Here is a 14,792-nt window from a genome sequence, read left to right on the forward strand (position 1 = left end):
GCATTCCATAGATGGGGCACCACCGCAGAGAAAGCCCTCCTCCGGATACTCACCTTCCTAATATCATTCACAGAGGGTTCCCGGAGAAGGGCATCTGTTGCTGATCTCAAGGGGTGGCAGGGCATATATGGACACAAGCGTTCCTTTAGATATCCAGGTCCCAAGCCGTTTAGGGCTTTATAGGTCATAACCAACACCTTGAATTGGGCCTGGACTTCAATCGGGAGCCAGTGGAGCTGACGGAGAACTGGGGTTATATGAGAAGAACGCCCAGTCCCCGTCAGCAACCTGGCAGCTCTATTCTGCACCAACTGAAGTATCTGGACTGTCTTCAAGGGTAGCCCCACATAGACCGTGTTACAGAAATCTAATCGGGAAGTCACCAACGCGCGTGTCACTGTCGCCAGGCAGTCGTTCTCCAGGAAGGGACGCAGCTGATGTATCAGCCGAAGCTGAAGGAAGGTGCTCCTCGCCACCGCTGTCACCTGAGCTTCTAGAGATAGCTCAGGGTCGAGGAGCACTCCTAAGCTGAGAACCCTGTCCCTCAGAGGGAGTGCAACCCCATTTAGGACAATGCCCAAGTCCCCCATCCCGAGGCCTGAGCCACCCACCAACAGGACCTCCGTCTTGTCTGGATTGAGCTTCAGTTTATTCTAATATCCTGGAGAAGATAGTAACATCTTGAGGCTCAGTTAGTTACAGTATGGGATGTATTGGAGTAGACTGCAGGATAGAGTATCTACTCTCTGTCCTACATGTTCTCATGCAAGGCCCTGCCTCTTCAGAGCTAGCAGAGGGAGGAATTCCTCTGTCCAGTAAATGGAGAAAGCAGTAAGGATTCTTTTAGTGCATCCCAAGTTCTGATGGAGGGACCACATCACATCCGGATGATATGCCTTGATCTCGTGACATCAGATCCACAAAAGGCTAGGTGGCAATTTTAGGGAGATGGATAAATTTTGAAGACAGTTTTGTAACTGCTATATGAATAAATTTATGTAATATTGCTCCCACACTCTGCCACTGGATAGCATCATAAATCAGTATCACTAAACAAAATGTGATTCTGTCTAATATTTCCTCCTTTTGGCAAAGGAGTTCAGGCTATGTGGTCTGCAGTCACTATGCTGATACATAATATTTAAATTCATGATTTATGGTTGCATTCTGACTTGGGAAGTGCATTGTATTCTGTTCCACAGGGCGTTGCTCAGGTTATGATTCAGTCTTTTCAATTGTCCTCATGTACCCTCTTCAATGCAGTAATGCAGGATGTAAGTCCAACAGCATAAAAATATTTCCTCTGTAGCACTAGCTTGATTTTTCTTTCTGACACACATGTGCTGAGTTGTCTAAAGTGTGCTCATGCACAAAGAGATGGTTGTATGAACAAACTGAAACAATATGACTTGTTGCTTTTCAGTACATGTGTGAAACTGAGGTATGTTTTGCATTTTCTGTGTGCTGTGAAACTGGGGCATTTCCCAGAATGCTTCCTGGGTTTTTCCTGTCCCCTTCCCAGGAGATATCCATCCTAAGTTTTGATTTGTGGGGCAAGGAACATCCTTGTAACATCTTTCTTCTCTGCCTTGAACAGTAGTGACAGCCTTTTAAATCATCCTCATTTTTGCCTTTGCAGAACGTTCTCTCTTTCCTTCCCAAGAGGTAACAAGTAGGGCTTTTAAGTTTGGAGTAGGATCTTTAGCACTGCTCACATTTTGCTTTGCACCATTGAAAATGGCCTTCTGCTTTAGAAACAGCCCTTTTTACTGATGTGGCGTACCATCTAATCGCCATTTCATACTTCAGTTACTTTGGAAATGTAATTTTAATCAAATCTCATGCTTTTTAAATTAAGTAGCAGTGCTAATAGTCACAAAGTCTTTTTTCACCTTTTCAGCTGATATTTTATTCACAAATACTGCAGAAAAAGGTTCGCTCAATCATTTATTTCATTTCATTTCATTTGAAGTTCAGATTCTAATAGATTTGATTCTTTTCCCCTCTTGCTGCTTTTCACTAACATTTTAATGTTACTGCTTTGTTTGTTGGATTGCTACTTGCAGTCCTGTTGGATTGCTACTTGTAGTTCTGCAGGTGGTTCAGAATCAAAGACTCAAAATCAAGAATCTACTTATTATGATCCAACTTCAAATTAATTTCTTAAGGTATCATTCAGTTCCTATGACATGATGGTGACAATTTTAAAAATAGTGAAAATATCATTTCTGACTCTTACAGAAATATATAAAATACAGCATTATTTTATGCAGTTTACTTTCATGAAGACTGAATAACTAGGTTTGGCTGGATTGCACTCTATTAGATTTCAGTTTTTACTTATGTGTCTTCAAACAGCTATCTAAGCATTTCATATATTCAATAATTACTGGAAAGGTATTCAGAAGTATAAACAGCAGAGATGGAAACTTTAGGAGACAGGGTGAAGGCACAAGCCTTGAAGCAGCCTCAAGCTTGTTGCCCCCAAATGCCCAAAATGAACAGAAAAGTGCTAATGGAGGGGGTGGGAGAGATTGCCGAAGAGCAAGAGCCATTGCTTTGCCTGGTCTGTGACCTCATGACAGTGCATCAAAAGAAACACGCTGCCCAGTTAGAGGACTTGTGCTGGTCTTGCCACCTGGCCTTCCACAAAGGAAGCCCCCCTGAGGATGGAACCCCAGATTTATTGAAAGGAAAGAGTTTGGGGGAGAAGTCCCTAGTTTGGGTTCAACAATCATTTTTAGTATGCACATAGGCTTATCTTTCAGCTTACTAGAAAGTGTTGAGAGTCATGTAGCTGCAAAGTGCCAGTGAACACCTGCTTTGCAAAGAGGCTAGTGTTTGGCACTTCAAGGGCAAGAAGGGAGAGGACAGCTAGTAGATCTGTTATGGGCACCTTATCTTTTCTCCCCTCTCCCATTTAGCTGCTTTTTAATCCAACTTTCTATTTTAAAGTGTGCTACTGTGTAGTATGGGATAGCTGCTGTTTAGAAAATGGGGATGTAGCCTGGTGTGAGTGCAGATATTTCTTTGTGGTACTTTGGATTAGACCTGGTGAAATAAGAAGGACTAACAAATTGAAATGAATATAGTCAACTGTAGGACTTGGAAAGTTAGTCTAAAAGACATAGCCCGAAGATACCAAGCAAGTAGACAATTACTGTTAATTTCGGTGCAACCTGAATTAACAAACTTTGCAAATTTTTTAGCATGTAAGGTCCCTATTTATTTATTTGCATTTATATGCCACCCCAATAGCCCAGAGGGCTCTCTGGGTGGTTTACAAACATTAAAACCCCACCAATCCTAAAATAAATAAATTGGCTACACCATTATAATTGATAAAATATTTGTATGTATGTAATTATACGTACCAGTTATACACAATGTAATGTGTATAATGCACTTGCATTTGAAAGAAAATAACACAAGTATTCAGACATTACAAGATATTAACAGACTTTTCAAACCAAGAAATAATAGTTTGGCAGTAATAAAGTTTTTGAATTATAATTGTTCTGTTATTCTTTTCACAAATCTCCTGTACCCAAAGAAATAAATAGTTGATGAATACTTAGCATGTAGCCATTTTCACTTTGTCATATGTAAACTGGCACAAATGCCTGATTTGATTGGCTTGTTTGCTCCAGCATTAAGCAAAATGTATATCTGAAAGCTGTTTGCCCTTGTTTTCCAATGCATGCTTACATTGCATAGTAGAGATTCTGCAGCTAAAAATGTTTCATTTTCTTGGTCTTGGTGTCCCATTTTGGTGTCCCTGATATAGACTGGATGTAAAACAGGTGAGGAATATACTAATGGAGTAGTGACCCTTACCTCACCCAGTCATCTGGATATGCGGCGATGCTATGCCCCTGAGGTTATCTGGTCACTTCTGAAGTATCAGCCCCAGTCTTCACTGAGCACAGCCTTCCCAAGTTGTGGGAAGGTAATCTGCCTAAACCAAGGAGGGTTAGCCTCTGTTTCACTTGGGTGACTTCACCTGCACCACATGCTTCTGATGAGGGCAGGCAAAACACCTAGCATACCACTTCCCTTCATAGTCCAGAAGATAGGCACATGCATAATAAGGGAATTTCCCTGTTAATCTCCAATCAATGGGAGAGATTGTGGGAATTCCTAGGCCCCAGCTTCTGGTATCCTTTGGACGACAGGGCTTGGGGAAGGGAATGTTTGAAGCCTGCAAAAGAGGCCCTGGTTTAAAATGTTGAAGTCAACACTATCTTTCTGTGCTCTTGAAGTGCTACAGTGTTGCACTGCTTTACACAGTATTCTTTTAAGACAAGACTATTTGGCACTGGCTAGGCCACATCTTAAGTATTGTGTCCAGTTCTGTGCATCACACTTCAACAGAGATGTAGGCAAAGTGAAAAAGGGCCAGAGGAGGGCAACAAAGGACTGGAAACAAGGCCCTGCGAGGAGAGATTGAAAGAGATGGGCATGTTTAGAAACATAGAAACAGAGTGAGTCAGAAGGGGTCTCCTGGGCCATCTAGTCTGACCCCCGGCTCCGCTCATGACATGCCCACCATGTTTAGCCTTGAAGAGAAGATTGAAGGGAGATATAATAGAACTTTGCAAATACTAGAAAGGCTGTCACACAGAGGACGGGCAGGATGGCTTTTCAGTCATCCCAGAGTGTAAGGCATGTAATAATTGCTGTAAGTTACAGGAAACCAAATTCCAGCTAGACAGCTGAAAAAGTTTCCTGACTGTTAGAGCAATATGGTGATGGAACCAATTACCTAGGAAGGTTGTGGGCTCTCCCATGGTAGAGGCAGTAGCTGGACAGCCATCTGTCAGGGATGTTTTAACTTGGAGTCCTGCACTGGGAAGGAAGTTGGGCTTGATAGCCATATAGGCCCCTTCCAACTCTTATTATTCTACAATTCTGTTCAGAGCAGTAACTTCATCATCAAAAGAAATGTGATTTGTCATCCTAAGTTCATTAGATAGCAAAATGATATCTGCTGTCATAAGACAACTGGGAAAATGGTTTTAAACAATCTGGAGTCAGGAGCTGGGTTGGGGCAGCCCAGTAGTTCCTGTCTGCATGAAGCATTAGAAATGGTAGATTAATATTTAGCAATTCTTCAGGCTTAGTTTTCTCTTTGAAAGGAGTGATTGGCACACTAAGGAAAACAATGCTGTCTTCTCTCGAAGAAGCATTAATCCTGCCTTATCCACGGTTAAAGAGATACTTGTTTCTCTTTTCACTGCTCATGCTCATATTGGCCACATTTCCTTCTGTTCCATTCCTCTGTAAGTGATCACAGTCATTCAGTGATCATATACTGTATGTTGTGATGTAACTTTATCACATACTCAGAACAGGTGTGGCTATTTGTTGACCTCACTAAAGGAAAACGAAACCTATTTGCAGTGAGGGCAGTGCATATACTTTCTGTACAAGTCATGTGAGCAACTCTAGCTAATCAGACATTGCCAGATAAACACTTTGACCCTTTTTGTAACAATCCAGCAATGCTGTTGATGGAAGATTTGCATGTGAGGGGGTGGCTGTTTTAATTCTAATCAAAATTTTTGTGAAGCAGGCCCATTCTTCAGTTCAGCTCTAATACTTCACTTCAACTCATTCCTAAAGAAGATTTAGTTCCATTTATTGGTGGTATGCAAATTCAAGTGGCATTTTAATTTAAGTCCTTGGAATATTAAATATCTTGATTAGTTTGTTGCTTTATATTTTAATTCATGTATGGTAATTTATTTGTGCAGAACGTCATACTTGGCACACAAGTGACTGCCTGTGAGGCTGTCCCAAAATCCAGCTGCATTTCAGTCAATTTATAGATTTGGAGAAAGAGGGATACTGACGGAAGAAAAAGAGAGAACTTGTACAGCCAATTAAAGCTTTCTAATGTTTTCACTACTGTTCAGTGATGCATGTTTCCCTATTACCCTTTATGATGCTGAGTTAAATGCTGCTGTATGTGCAGTGAGTCTACTTGCTCTGTAGAGTTTTAACTGGCCACTGGGTAGATGGTTGGTTCTGAATCTGGGAAACCCATGTCCAGACCTCTGCCATCTGTGAAATTTACAGGGTCACCTTGTGGAAATGTAACTGTGTCTTCGTCTCCACCTTTCATAGTAACTTTGAGCCTAAAATGCTGCTCTGAACTCTTTAGAAATAGGAAAACAAATGAACACATCTTCATTTGTATATGAAGTTGTATATGATTGATTCAATTTGAACTAATTTCTAATAGGAACAAGAGTTTGTACAGAAACAGCAACAAGAACTGGATGCATCTCTGAAGAAAATAATTCATCAGCAAAAAGCAGAGCTAGCCACCATTGAACGGGATTGTCTAAATAACAAGCAACAGCTCATGAGAGGTACTTTTGTCCTGCTTGTCATTGTTGAATTAAAACATTATGAACTTGAAGGAAGCATTAGGGCTCCAGCCACTTAGTACTTTTTATATGCATGAAAAGGAATAAGAACACTTGTGAACTAGCATCCCAAGTCACTGTTTGTTGAATGGATACAGGAAAATCCAGTTGAGCTTGTCTTCACCAAAATGGTCTTCCCCAAGCAGAAGGGTGATGTTAAACATCCGTTTTAAAATGTATTGTTTGTTTTCTGATGGCTGCCAGGCCTAAGTGTCTATAATTTCAGCTTGTCAGTTGGAAATCATTTGATTGGTACATTTTCTCTATGTATATGAGTATGTAATTAAACAATGGTGGCTTAGTGAAGGCTATTTTATAAGGAATGTTTTAGAGTGACTTTTTCAGTGATCTTGTTACATTTTTCTTCCCCTCCAGCCCGTGAAGCTGCAATATGGGAGCTGGAAGAGCGACACTTGCAGGAAAAACACCAGCTGCTCAAACAGCAGCTGAAAGATCAGTACTTCATGCAAAGGCATCAGCTGCTTAAACGGCATGAAAAAGTTAGTGTTTTCCCAGTTTTTTCCCTTGGACTTCTTTGAAAAACAGTTCTTATTATATGAACCAATTTTATTTACATCATTTCAACCATTTAATATTAAGTCATACTTTTAATAAAATACGAACTTTGAAAAAGCATCTTAAATTCAAGGCAGAAAGGAGCAATACACTAGTGTATTAGTTTATACATAAATAAAAATTAATACACAGTGTATAAAGGGAGCAAACTGGAAAAGAATAGGACTGATACTGTAAGCCATATGCCTACTTCAAAATTATTCTTAATTTTACATCCTTATAACAGCATGCTATAGACATTTAAGCACACTTTATGTTAAAGTTTTTGTTAGTATGTAATATGTAAATTTGTGTTTGTTCTTATTGAGCAGTTATTTAAAGCTTTCTCTACAATTTTTATCATTATGGAAATGTCATTTTGAAGTACTCAGTATGTATAGGAAAATGTTCAACTGAATGTTGTTCAACTGAAATCAGTTTTCTTCTTGCTGCTGTTTTTGTTATGCAGGAAACAGAACAGATGCTAAGATACAACCAGCGGCTTATTGAGGAGTTAAAAAATAAACACACACAAGAAAGAGTTCGACTGCCTAAAATCCAGCGCAGTGAAGCAAAAACTAGAATGGCAATGTTTAAAAAAAGCCTAAGAATTAATTCTTCAAGCACTCCAGAACAGGATCGTGAAAAGATTAAGCAGGTAAGGGTGAGCCTGCCTGTAACCATCTGAACTTTGGAGGATTATCCACATCCTAGGCAGGGCAGGAAAATCATGCAGATGAAATACGGCTGTACTGCAAAGCAGTTAGACTGATTTCAGTGGTTTAACTGTGGTGCTTTAGAGAGGGAAGGAAGGAGGCTGAGGCAGCACCAGGATATTTGGCAGTGCTGATGAAGAGCACTCCAAGCTCAGAGTCCCAACTTTGGCCTCAGAACTGTTATTCAGTGTTGGAGCTGGGATGCTAAAAAATCCTTTGGCCCTCTAGACATTGTCTAAGTGCCATATGATGACTCTGTATGTAGTTTTAAATGATTCAGGTGTAAGTCATTTGCATGAAGGTTAAAGTATCTTAATAGAAACTCTGTGCAATTTCATGAAACTCATATATTATATGGTCTCCCAAGACTGGATATCTTTAACTCTATATTTGACACTGATTACCATTGTGCACTTGAATATAGTAAGCCAATTCTGACTTCTATTATTCATGAATTAGATTGTTTAGGAAAGATCCAAATTAATACAGTATTCACTGGAAATGAATGATGGTTGCCCCTATGGATAGCAGCTGTGTAACAGCCAATCCATTTTCATCTGGTGCACTGCTAATTGCAATATAATTACACTCTTCTTGCATGTTACACTGCTATTTAATTATATGCTTAAATGTATGAACACCAAATAGATTTTAAGTTTTTTTTTAAAGTTTGCTATTCAAGAAGATAAGAGACAAAAAAATGAAAGACTGGCTCAGCATCAGAAGCATGAAAATCAAATGCGAGATCTTCAACTACAGTGTGAAGCCAACATTAGAGAACTGCACCAGCTACAGGTGAAACATATAAAACATAGTGTCTAATGCAACCATGTCTTAGCCATGTTAATGGATACAGAATATGCATATACTGATTACAGTGAATTTTTATTTGTTGACTATATTTGCAGGAACTTCTGCATGAAAATGTGAAATGTGTTGTAACTTTCTTGCTCAGCTGTGCAGGTACATGCATATAAACAAACTGTACCATTTTCTTTCCAAAGAACTCCTAACATATAGTTTAGCAGTATTAACAAGCACAGTCTACAAAACTGGTCTCTCAGAAACTGTCTTGTCATTGCTGGAATATCTGTGATAGTTTCTAGTACACCAAAGAAGAAAGTGCTTTCTCAGGTATCCTGGTCCCAAGGGTCCCACTGTACACCCTGGGAGCAAATTGGTAGCAAGTGCAGTTTCTTCAGCAAAGGAGTTGCATGCTGAAAAAAAGCAGCTCCCAATAATGACTGAACCCTGCATTCTGCACTAACTCCAGCTTCTAGAGCAACCTCAAGGACAGCCCCACACAGAATGCACTACAGTAAAGGGTTCTTGAGTTTAGCAGTGCCTGTATCATTGTGGCCAAGCTATCCTGTCCAAGACAGCCATAGCTGGAGAATCAATTGGAGATGGAAAAGCACTCTACGAGTATGCCCAAACTTCGGATCTGATCTTGCAGGGAGTGTGCAACCTCCTCTAGAACAGGAAGTATACCTGTCTCTCAGACTCAGAAATCATGCATTCATCTTGCCAGGAGTAATCCTTGGTTTACCTTCCTCCAACTAGCCCATCATTGAGTCCAGGCACTGTGATCTAGCATTTGCACAGCCTCTTCTGATTCAGTTGTCAAGCAGAGATGGAGCTATGTATCATCAGTGTACTGACAGCACTTGGCTCCAAATCCCCTAATGTCCAGAAGCTTTATATAGACTTTAAATAACATTGGATGGTGTGCTGCAGAGCCCCATAACTCAATTGTCAAGGGTCTGAGAAACAGCCACTCAATGTATTCATTACAGTCAACCCTACAAGTAAGGCTAGGATCGTTGTAATGCAGTGCTTCCAGTCTTATGTCCCCCAGAGCCAAGCTTAGGCGGATGCAGCAGGCAGCAGTAACAAAAATGATGAAATAGTGAGTAAAAATAACCTATATCTCTCCTGATGAAGGTCTTCCATCAGGGCGACCATGGCTGATCCCACACATATGCAATGTTCTGCAAAGAATTCCAGATTCCAATGTACAATGTACAAAGAATAGCTATCAGCCTAAAGCAGTTTGAGGCTACAGGCTCCAACTGAAGTTTTAGAGTAGTATTGTTCCTCCTATCTAAAATTTTCAGGCCCAAGAGGATTTTCTTGTCCATCTGTAGACAGAGCTTTTTGCAGTGAATGATTTGAGGGTCTGGGATAAGCCATGATACTTGGAACAATGGAAGTCTTGAATTTGTGTAGGTGCCCATGACTTAGACAAAACTAATGTGTGAAATAAAATGGTACACTTAAGGTTGCTAACAGCATACAAGGTTACTGCAACTATTTTCAGAGACCCTTCTTTAGGACATTCGACCTTCTGAAGTTAAGGAAGCAATGACTTGGAAGAGTCCCTCTCAGTTGTAGTGCCCTGTATGTGGAATCCCTTTCCCCGGAAGGTTTTCCTGGCACCAAATTTGATATCTTTTTGGTGTTTGACAACTATCTCTTTGTTTATCTAGACGTTCTAGCATGTTCTTTAGCTACTCATTTTCAGTGGTTTTATGAGTTTCTTAATCTTACTCGGGATGTATGGCTTATGTAAATCTGTCCCATCTGTGTTTTGCAAAATAATCAGGTGCCTTTTGGTTTTTTTGTTCAGTTGTTGACACAATTACATTTTTTTTAACTAGACTTTTGTTCTGCTTGTTCTAATTCACAGCTATCCCAATGCACCAATCTATGTTAGTTAATGCAAATTAGCACAAATGAGAAAAACTGCTGCACATTGGTGCAAGTTGCATTAGCATAAACGACACTAATGCAAAAATCACCCCCTGAAGTGGAAAAGCTATTCAATGAGTCCATGGAATCTGCACATCTCAGAAAAAAACAAGCATGCTGCAGAATCTGTGGATCCGATTCCTAAAAATCCAAACTCAATTGAATCCATTGCTAATTTCTACAATATCCCTACTTCAGACCTGTTTTTACTATTTTTGTTACACCTGTTTTATGTATTGTTTAATGTATGCTGATATTTTAATTAGTAAGCAGAACTAGAAATTCTGGCAAAGTGATGCATAAAAAATAAACTAGGGAGAGGATATCATGGCCAGGGAGAGGATAGCATGAAACTTCTAGTCAGGCTAACCATACAAAAACCAGTCGCTTTTTTTAATGAGGAAGATTTTATGTGAGAAGCACATATTGGAGTGCCTGCTGTGATAGATTGGAGGTGACTTCATATGTCTTCCTTGCACACACAAAACACAGTGCCAGATATTCTGTAAATCTGGTTCTGCTGGTACTGGTTCTGAGACATATTTGAAATGTCTGAGAGACATCTGAGAAATGAGAGACATCTGAGAAAAAAACCCTAATATATATTCTTTCTATTTTTTAAAGGAATTCAAATGATTCTTTGTGTTGAAAAGCTAATATCTTGATAGCTTGTATTACTAAGGTTGTATGTAGGTTTTACCTTTGTCACTGTACAGTCTAAGCTAATTAAAGAATTAGGTCAACATATGCTGCTATACAAGTGGCTAATCTTCTAATCTGGTTTAGTTTTACTAAGGGATTATCTGTATCCCATTTTCAGAATGAGAAATGCCATCTACTGGTTGAACACGAGACTCAGAAACTAAAAGAACTGGATGAGGAACATAGCCAAGAACTGAAAGAATGGAGAGAGAAACTGAGACCAAGAAAAAAGGTAAAATATTGGTATATATGTTTTTTTTTAAATTCTGGTCAGCATGCCAGAGATAAAAGCCATCAGATGTATTTACAGAACAAAATATTAAGAGTACTAGTAACATCAACTCATACATAAAATTACTCCAAAATATATATCAAAGACATTTCTCTGGGAACAATTTTCCTGCATCAGATATTTGCATCCTTGTTCTTACCACTACAGATTTGGCTATGATGAATGGAGCTGACAGTTTTAAATGGCAACAGAGCTAAATTTGGACTAATCTGCCCAATACAAAGGCAATCTTTTGCTGCTTACAAGTAGTTACAGTATAGAAATTGCAGAATGAGAGGGCATGTTCTAGAGATTCCATCTCTTGCCTGTTACGTGAACAAACCTGCAAGGGCAGGGGAAACCAGAGCTAATAGTTGTAAGCAGACTGTCACAAACTGGACAAATCTGAAACACCAACCAAAGACTATATTTTTTAAAGGGGCATTTTGCTTACACTGTGCCAGTGGCATTTTCAGCTTTTGCTGTAGAGTTTGTATAGGAAAAAAGCATATAAGCATGTTAGTAGGCACAGTTACATCTTAGGGCAGTCATAGAGTGAGGTACCCATCGTTGTTGCACTAGCAGCACCTTTGGAGAATTATTCTTTATTGAATATTAACAGTGGTAACTATGACAAAATAAAGTGATTATGTGGGTTCAAATAAGTGCTCAAAAAACTTGTGCATTTCTTTCAAAAATAGCTTTGACCATTCTGCCTCTTACATAGCAGAAGCTGTGTTCTTCAGTGTCTTCAATCGTAACCCTTCTGTGCTTTCCCACCACTTCTATCTCTTTTATTACTATGGGAAATCCAGTAAGAAAGAAAAAACAAAACTGCACAATACCTTCTTATTGTGGAAATGCATGCAGTCGCCTTTGACACATGGGCTGAAGCATTTGTTCAAAATGGTTACCACTGGTGTCATCTCTCTGTAGGACCAGTTACCAACTGCACTAGAAAGCCCTGGCTGACAACTGATATTTAAGAAGACCAGAGATGCTAGCAAAGTTCTTGTTAAGATCTTCTCAGAGAATTTTTTTGGAGGGGGATCCTTCCTTAAGTTGCTTTTTGATACCTGCTGGTTTCTTGTACATTAGAATTGTTCACATGCAGTTCAGCGGGGTCTCTGCCATAGCTTCCACTTGCTGTTCACACTGTAAGAGATGGGGGCTGTAAAGTTCCCATTCCATACACATATACATTGTGTGTGAGGTGTATAATGGTGTGGGTGGGAGGAGTTTGAAATTAAGACTGAACTACAATTCACTGGAATTGCTGGGAAAGGGGGAAGATTGCTGCAGCATCTCTGTAGGAATTCTAATATGTAGACATTTTTGAAACAAGTTACATGCCCTTCATATATTTTACATAGCAAATGTACCTCAAGATTGCAACTTGGAATTATTTCCCTAACAACCTATTAAATTTAAGCAAATAGTTTGTTTGGTAGCTTGCTTAAGATAAATTAGAACAAAAGCTAGCATTAAGTCCATTGCATTTATTTGTCTGTCTGTCTTTGTCATTAGACTTTAGAAGAGGAATTTGCTCGAAAGCTTCAAGAACAGGAGGTTTTCTTTAAAATGTCTGGAGAATCTGAATGCCTTAATCCATCAACACAAAGCCGGATTTCTAAATTCTACCCAATTCCTAGCTCTATGCACTCCACTGGATCATAAATCTTAAACCTCTGTGAGGTGGTTTTGAGTGTACTTTAACATTTTCAATTAACCATCTTCAGCTTCTGGAAGAATAAAATCTACAGCCTGTATCGAAGAACCTCAGAGGAGCTTCATCCACTTTAGTGGAGACAATCAATGATTCCAGAATTTTTCCCCTATTGTTTTCATACTGGGAAACAGTTTAAAATAGAAGCACAGATGTCTTGGAATCTGCTATGATGTCTTTTGTGCATTTCAAGACTAGATAGCCATTTGAAAACAGGTCTGAAAAAAATGTAACTATGTTATCACTTGAAAAGCAGCACTTAGCTATTAGTGATAATCTGTCATGCCCCAATTCAAAGATAGTACTATAATTTAAATCAAACCTCTATTGTGTTAAGCCCATTACTTTGAGGAAATGGGTTCATCGCTTCACCTTTTCAGTGCCTGAAATGATTAAAATTGCTCTTATCACTAAAGAAACTTGCTATTATATTACTGTAACAGAAATTATTGCTGTTGCCACAATGGTTGTCAAAACCTTGCACTGAAATCCCCTGTTCAGCAGTGTACTGTTTATTCCCCCTTCCCTCTTTCTGGCTATAGTGTTCTACAAACTGATATTAGATTGCAGAATTTATTTCCCTTTTTTTAAGCATGCCCCCCCCCTTTTCCCTCAGGCAAAACACACATTACAGATATGCGGTTTGGGTGGTATTTTCTCTTTACCTAAGTAGAAGTTTGAGACTCCAGAGCTGTAATCGCCTGTGAATGTCCCCATACTTACATGCCAGTTCAGTTATCTGATAGAAGAAGATTTTTTTTAATTTCAAAATGTATTTTGATCTATAGAACGGTTTTAAATAAATAAACAATTTGATCTGCTATTTTGTTTTTCCATGAAGTAACTGAACATAAATGGGTTTATTTCTTAAATTCATAGTGGTATTATAACTTATTTTCGGTGGGGGTATGGCAATATTTATGTTAGCAAGAGTTGTGCTTGAATTCAACCAAATTTAATCTTTGAAGGCTTCAAACTTGAGTCATATCAAGAAGCAGTATTGTAAACTGTTCTTTTGGTATGCCAGTCTTAGGCTTGTAATATAAATGTTGGTTGCTTCTTGTCTTCTGCAGCCTAATCTTTTAGTAGATAACTTTGAATACTCAACTGTAAGTTTTCACATTTTACTATCTTTCTTTAAATGTGAGAAGCGTCACTTTCTTAGGAGTTTTATATTATGTCAACAGCATTCCTGCATGTGAAGGAAGCAGATTATAAAATTGCATAGTACTTTAATGAATTGTGACCAATACTTTGATTACAGAATTCAGATATTGAGCTTGAACTTGTCTGATTGTGACAGTGTAGTATGTTTAGTTTGAAGATGCATGTTTTCAGTTAAAATCTGTTCTTTCCAAATTTACTTTTAGCAAATATAATTAGGTTTAATACCTTGCATTTTATTTTATAAATATGTATTGTGTATCAGGTTGTGCATTCATATATACTTCACTAGAATGTTGCATTTTTCTGTATACAAAGTTATTAAATTTGTTTATTCTGAATTGCTTAGAGTGAAAAAGTATTCAAAAGCCTTTACTTTTTTAAGCTTCACCTTTATTAAATAACTAGTATTAACTATAACATTAAAATTGTTTATCTGTTTAATCAACAGATAGTCTGTTTTAAATATCTCA

General features: G+C 38.7%; 1 protein-coding gene across 4 annotated transcripts in view; it reads left to right on the plus strand.

The window, feature by feature from the left end:
• SLK (STE20 like kinase) overlaps window positions 1–14,767 on the plus strand; it is a 59,963-nt gene extending 45,196 nt beyond the window's left edge. For all 4 annotated transcript variants that reach the window (XM_044438124.1, XM_044438114.1, XM_044438104.1 and 1 more), the window contains exons 14-19: window positions 6,248–6,377; window positions 6,810–6,934; window positions 7,459–7,647; window positions 8,375–8,500; window positions 11,277–11,390; window positions 12,957–14,767. In XM_044438124.1, the coding sequence (XP_044294059.1) occupies window positions 6,248–6,377; window positions 6,810–6,934; window positions 7,459–7,647; window positions 8,375–8,500; window positions 11,277–11,390; window positions 12,957–13,106 (834 nt within the window). In that variant the 3' untranslated portion in view covers window positions 13,107–14,767. The remainder of the gene's footprint in view (window positions 1–6,247; window positions 6,378–6,809; window positions 6,935–7,458; window positions 7,648–8,374; window positions 8,501–11,276; window positions 11,391–12,956) is intronic.
• The last annotated feature ends 25 nt before the right edge of the window (window positions 14,768–14,792 follow it).

The sequence above is a fragment of the Varanus komodoensis genome, unplaced genomic scaffold (assembly GCF_004798865.1).
Source record: "Varanus komodoensis strain SLA01 unplaced genomic scaffold, ASM479886v1 scaffold1, whole genome shotgun sequence".
Lineage (NCBI taxonomy): Eukaryota > Metazoa > Chordata > Lepidosauria > Squamata > Varanidae > Varanus > Varanus komodoensis.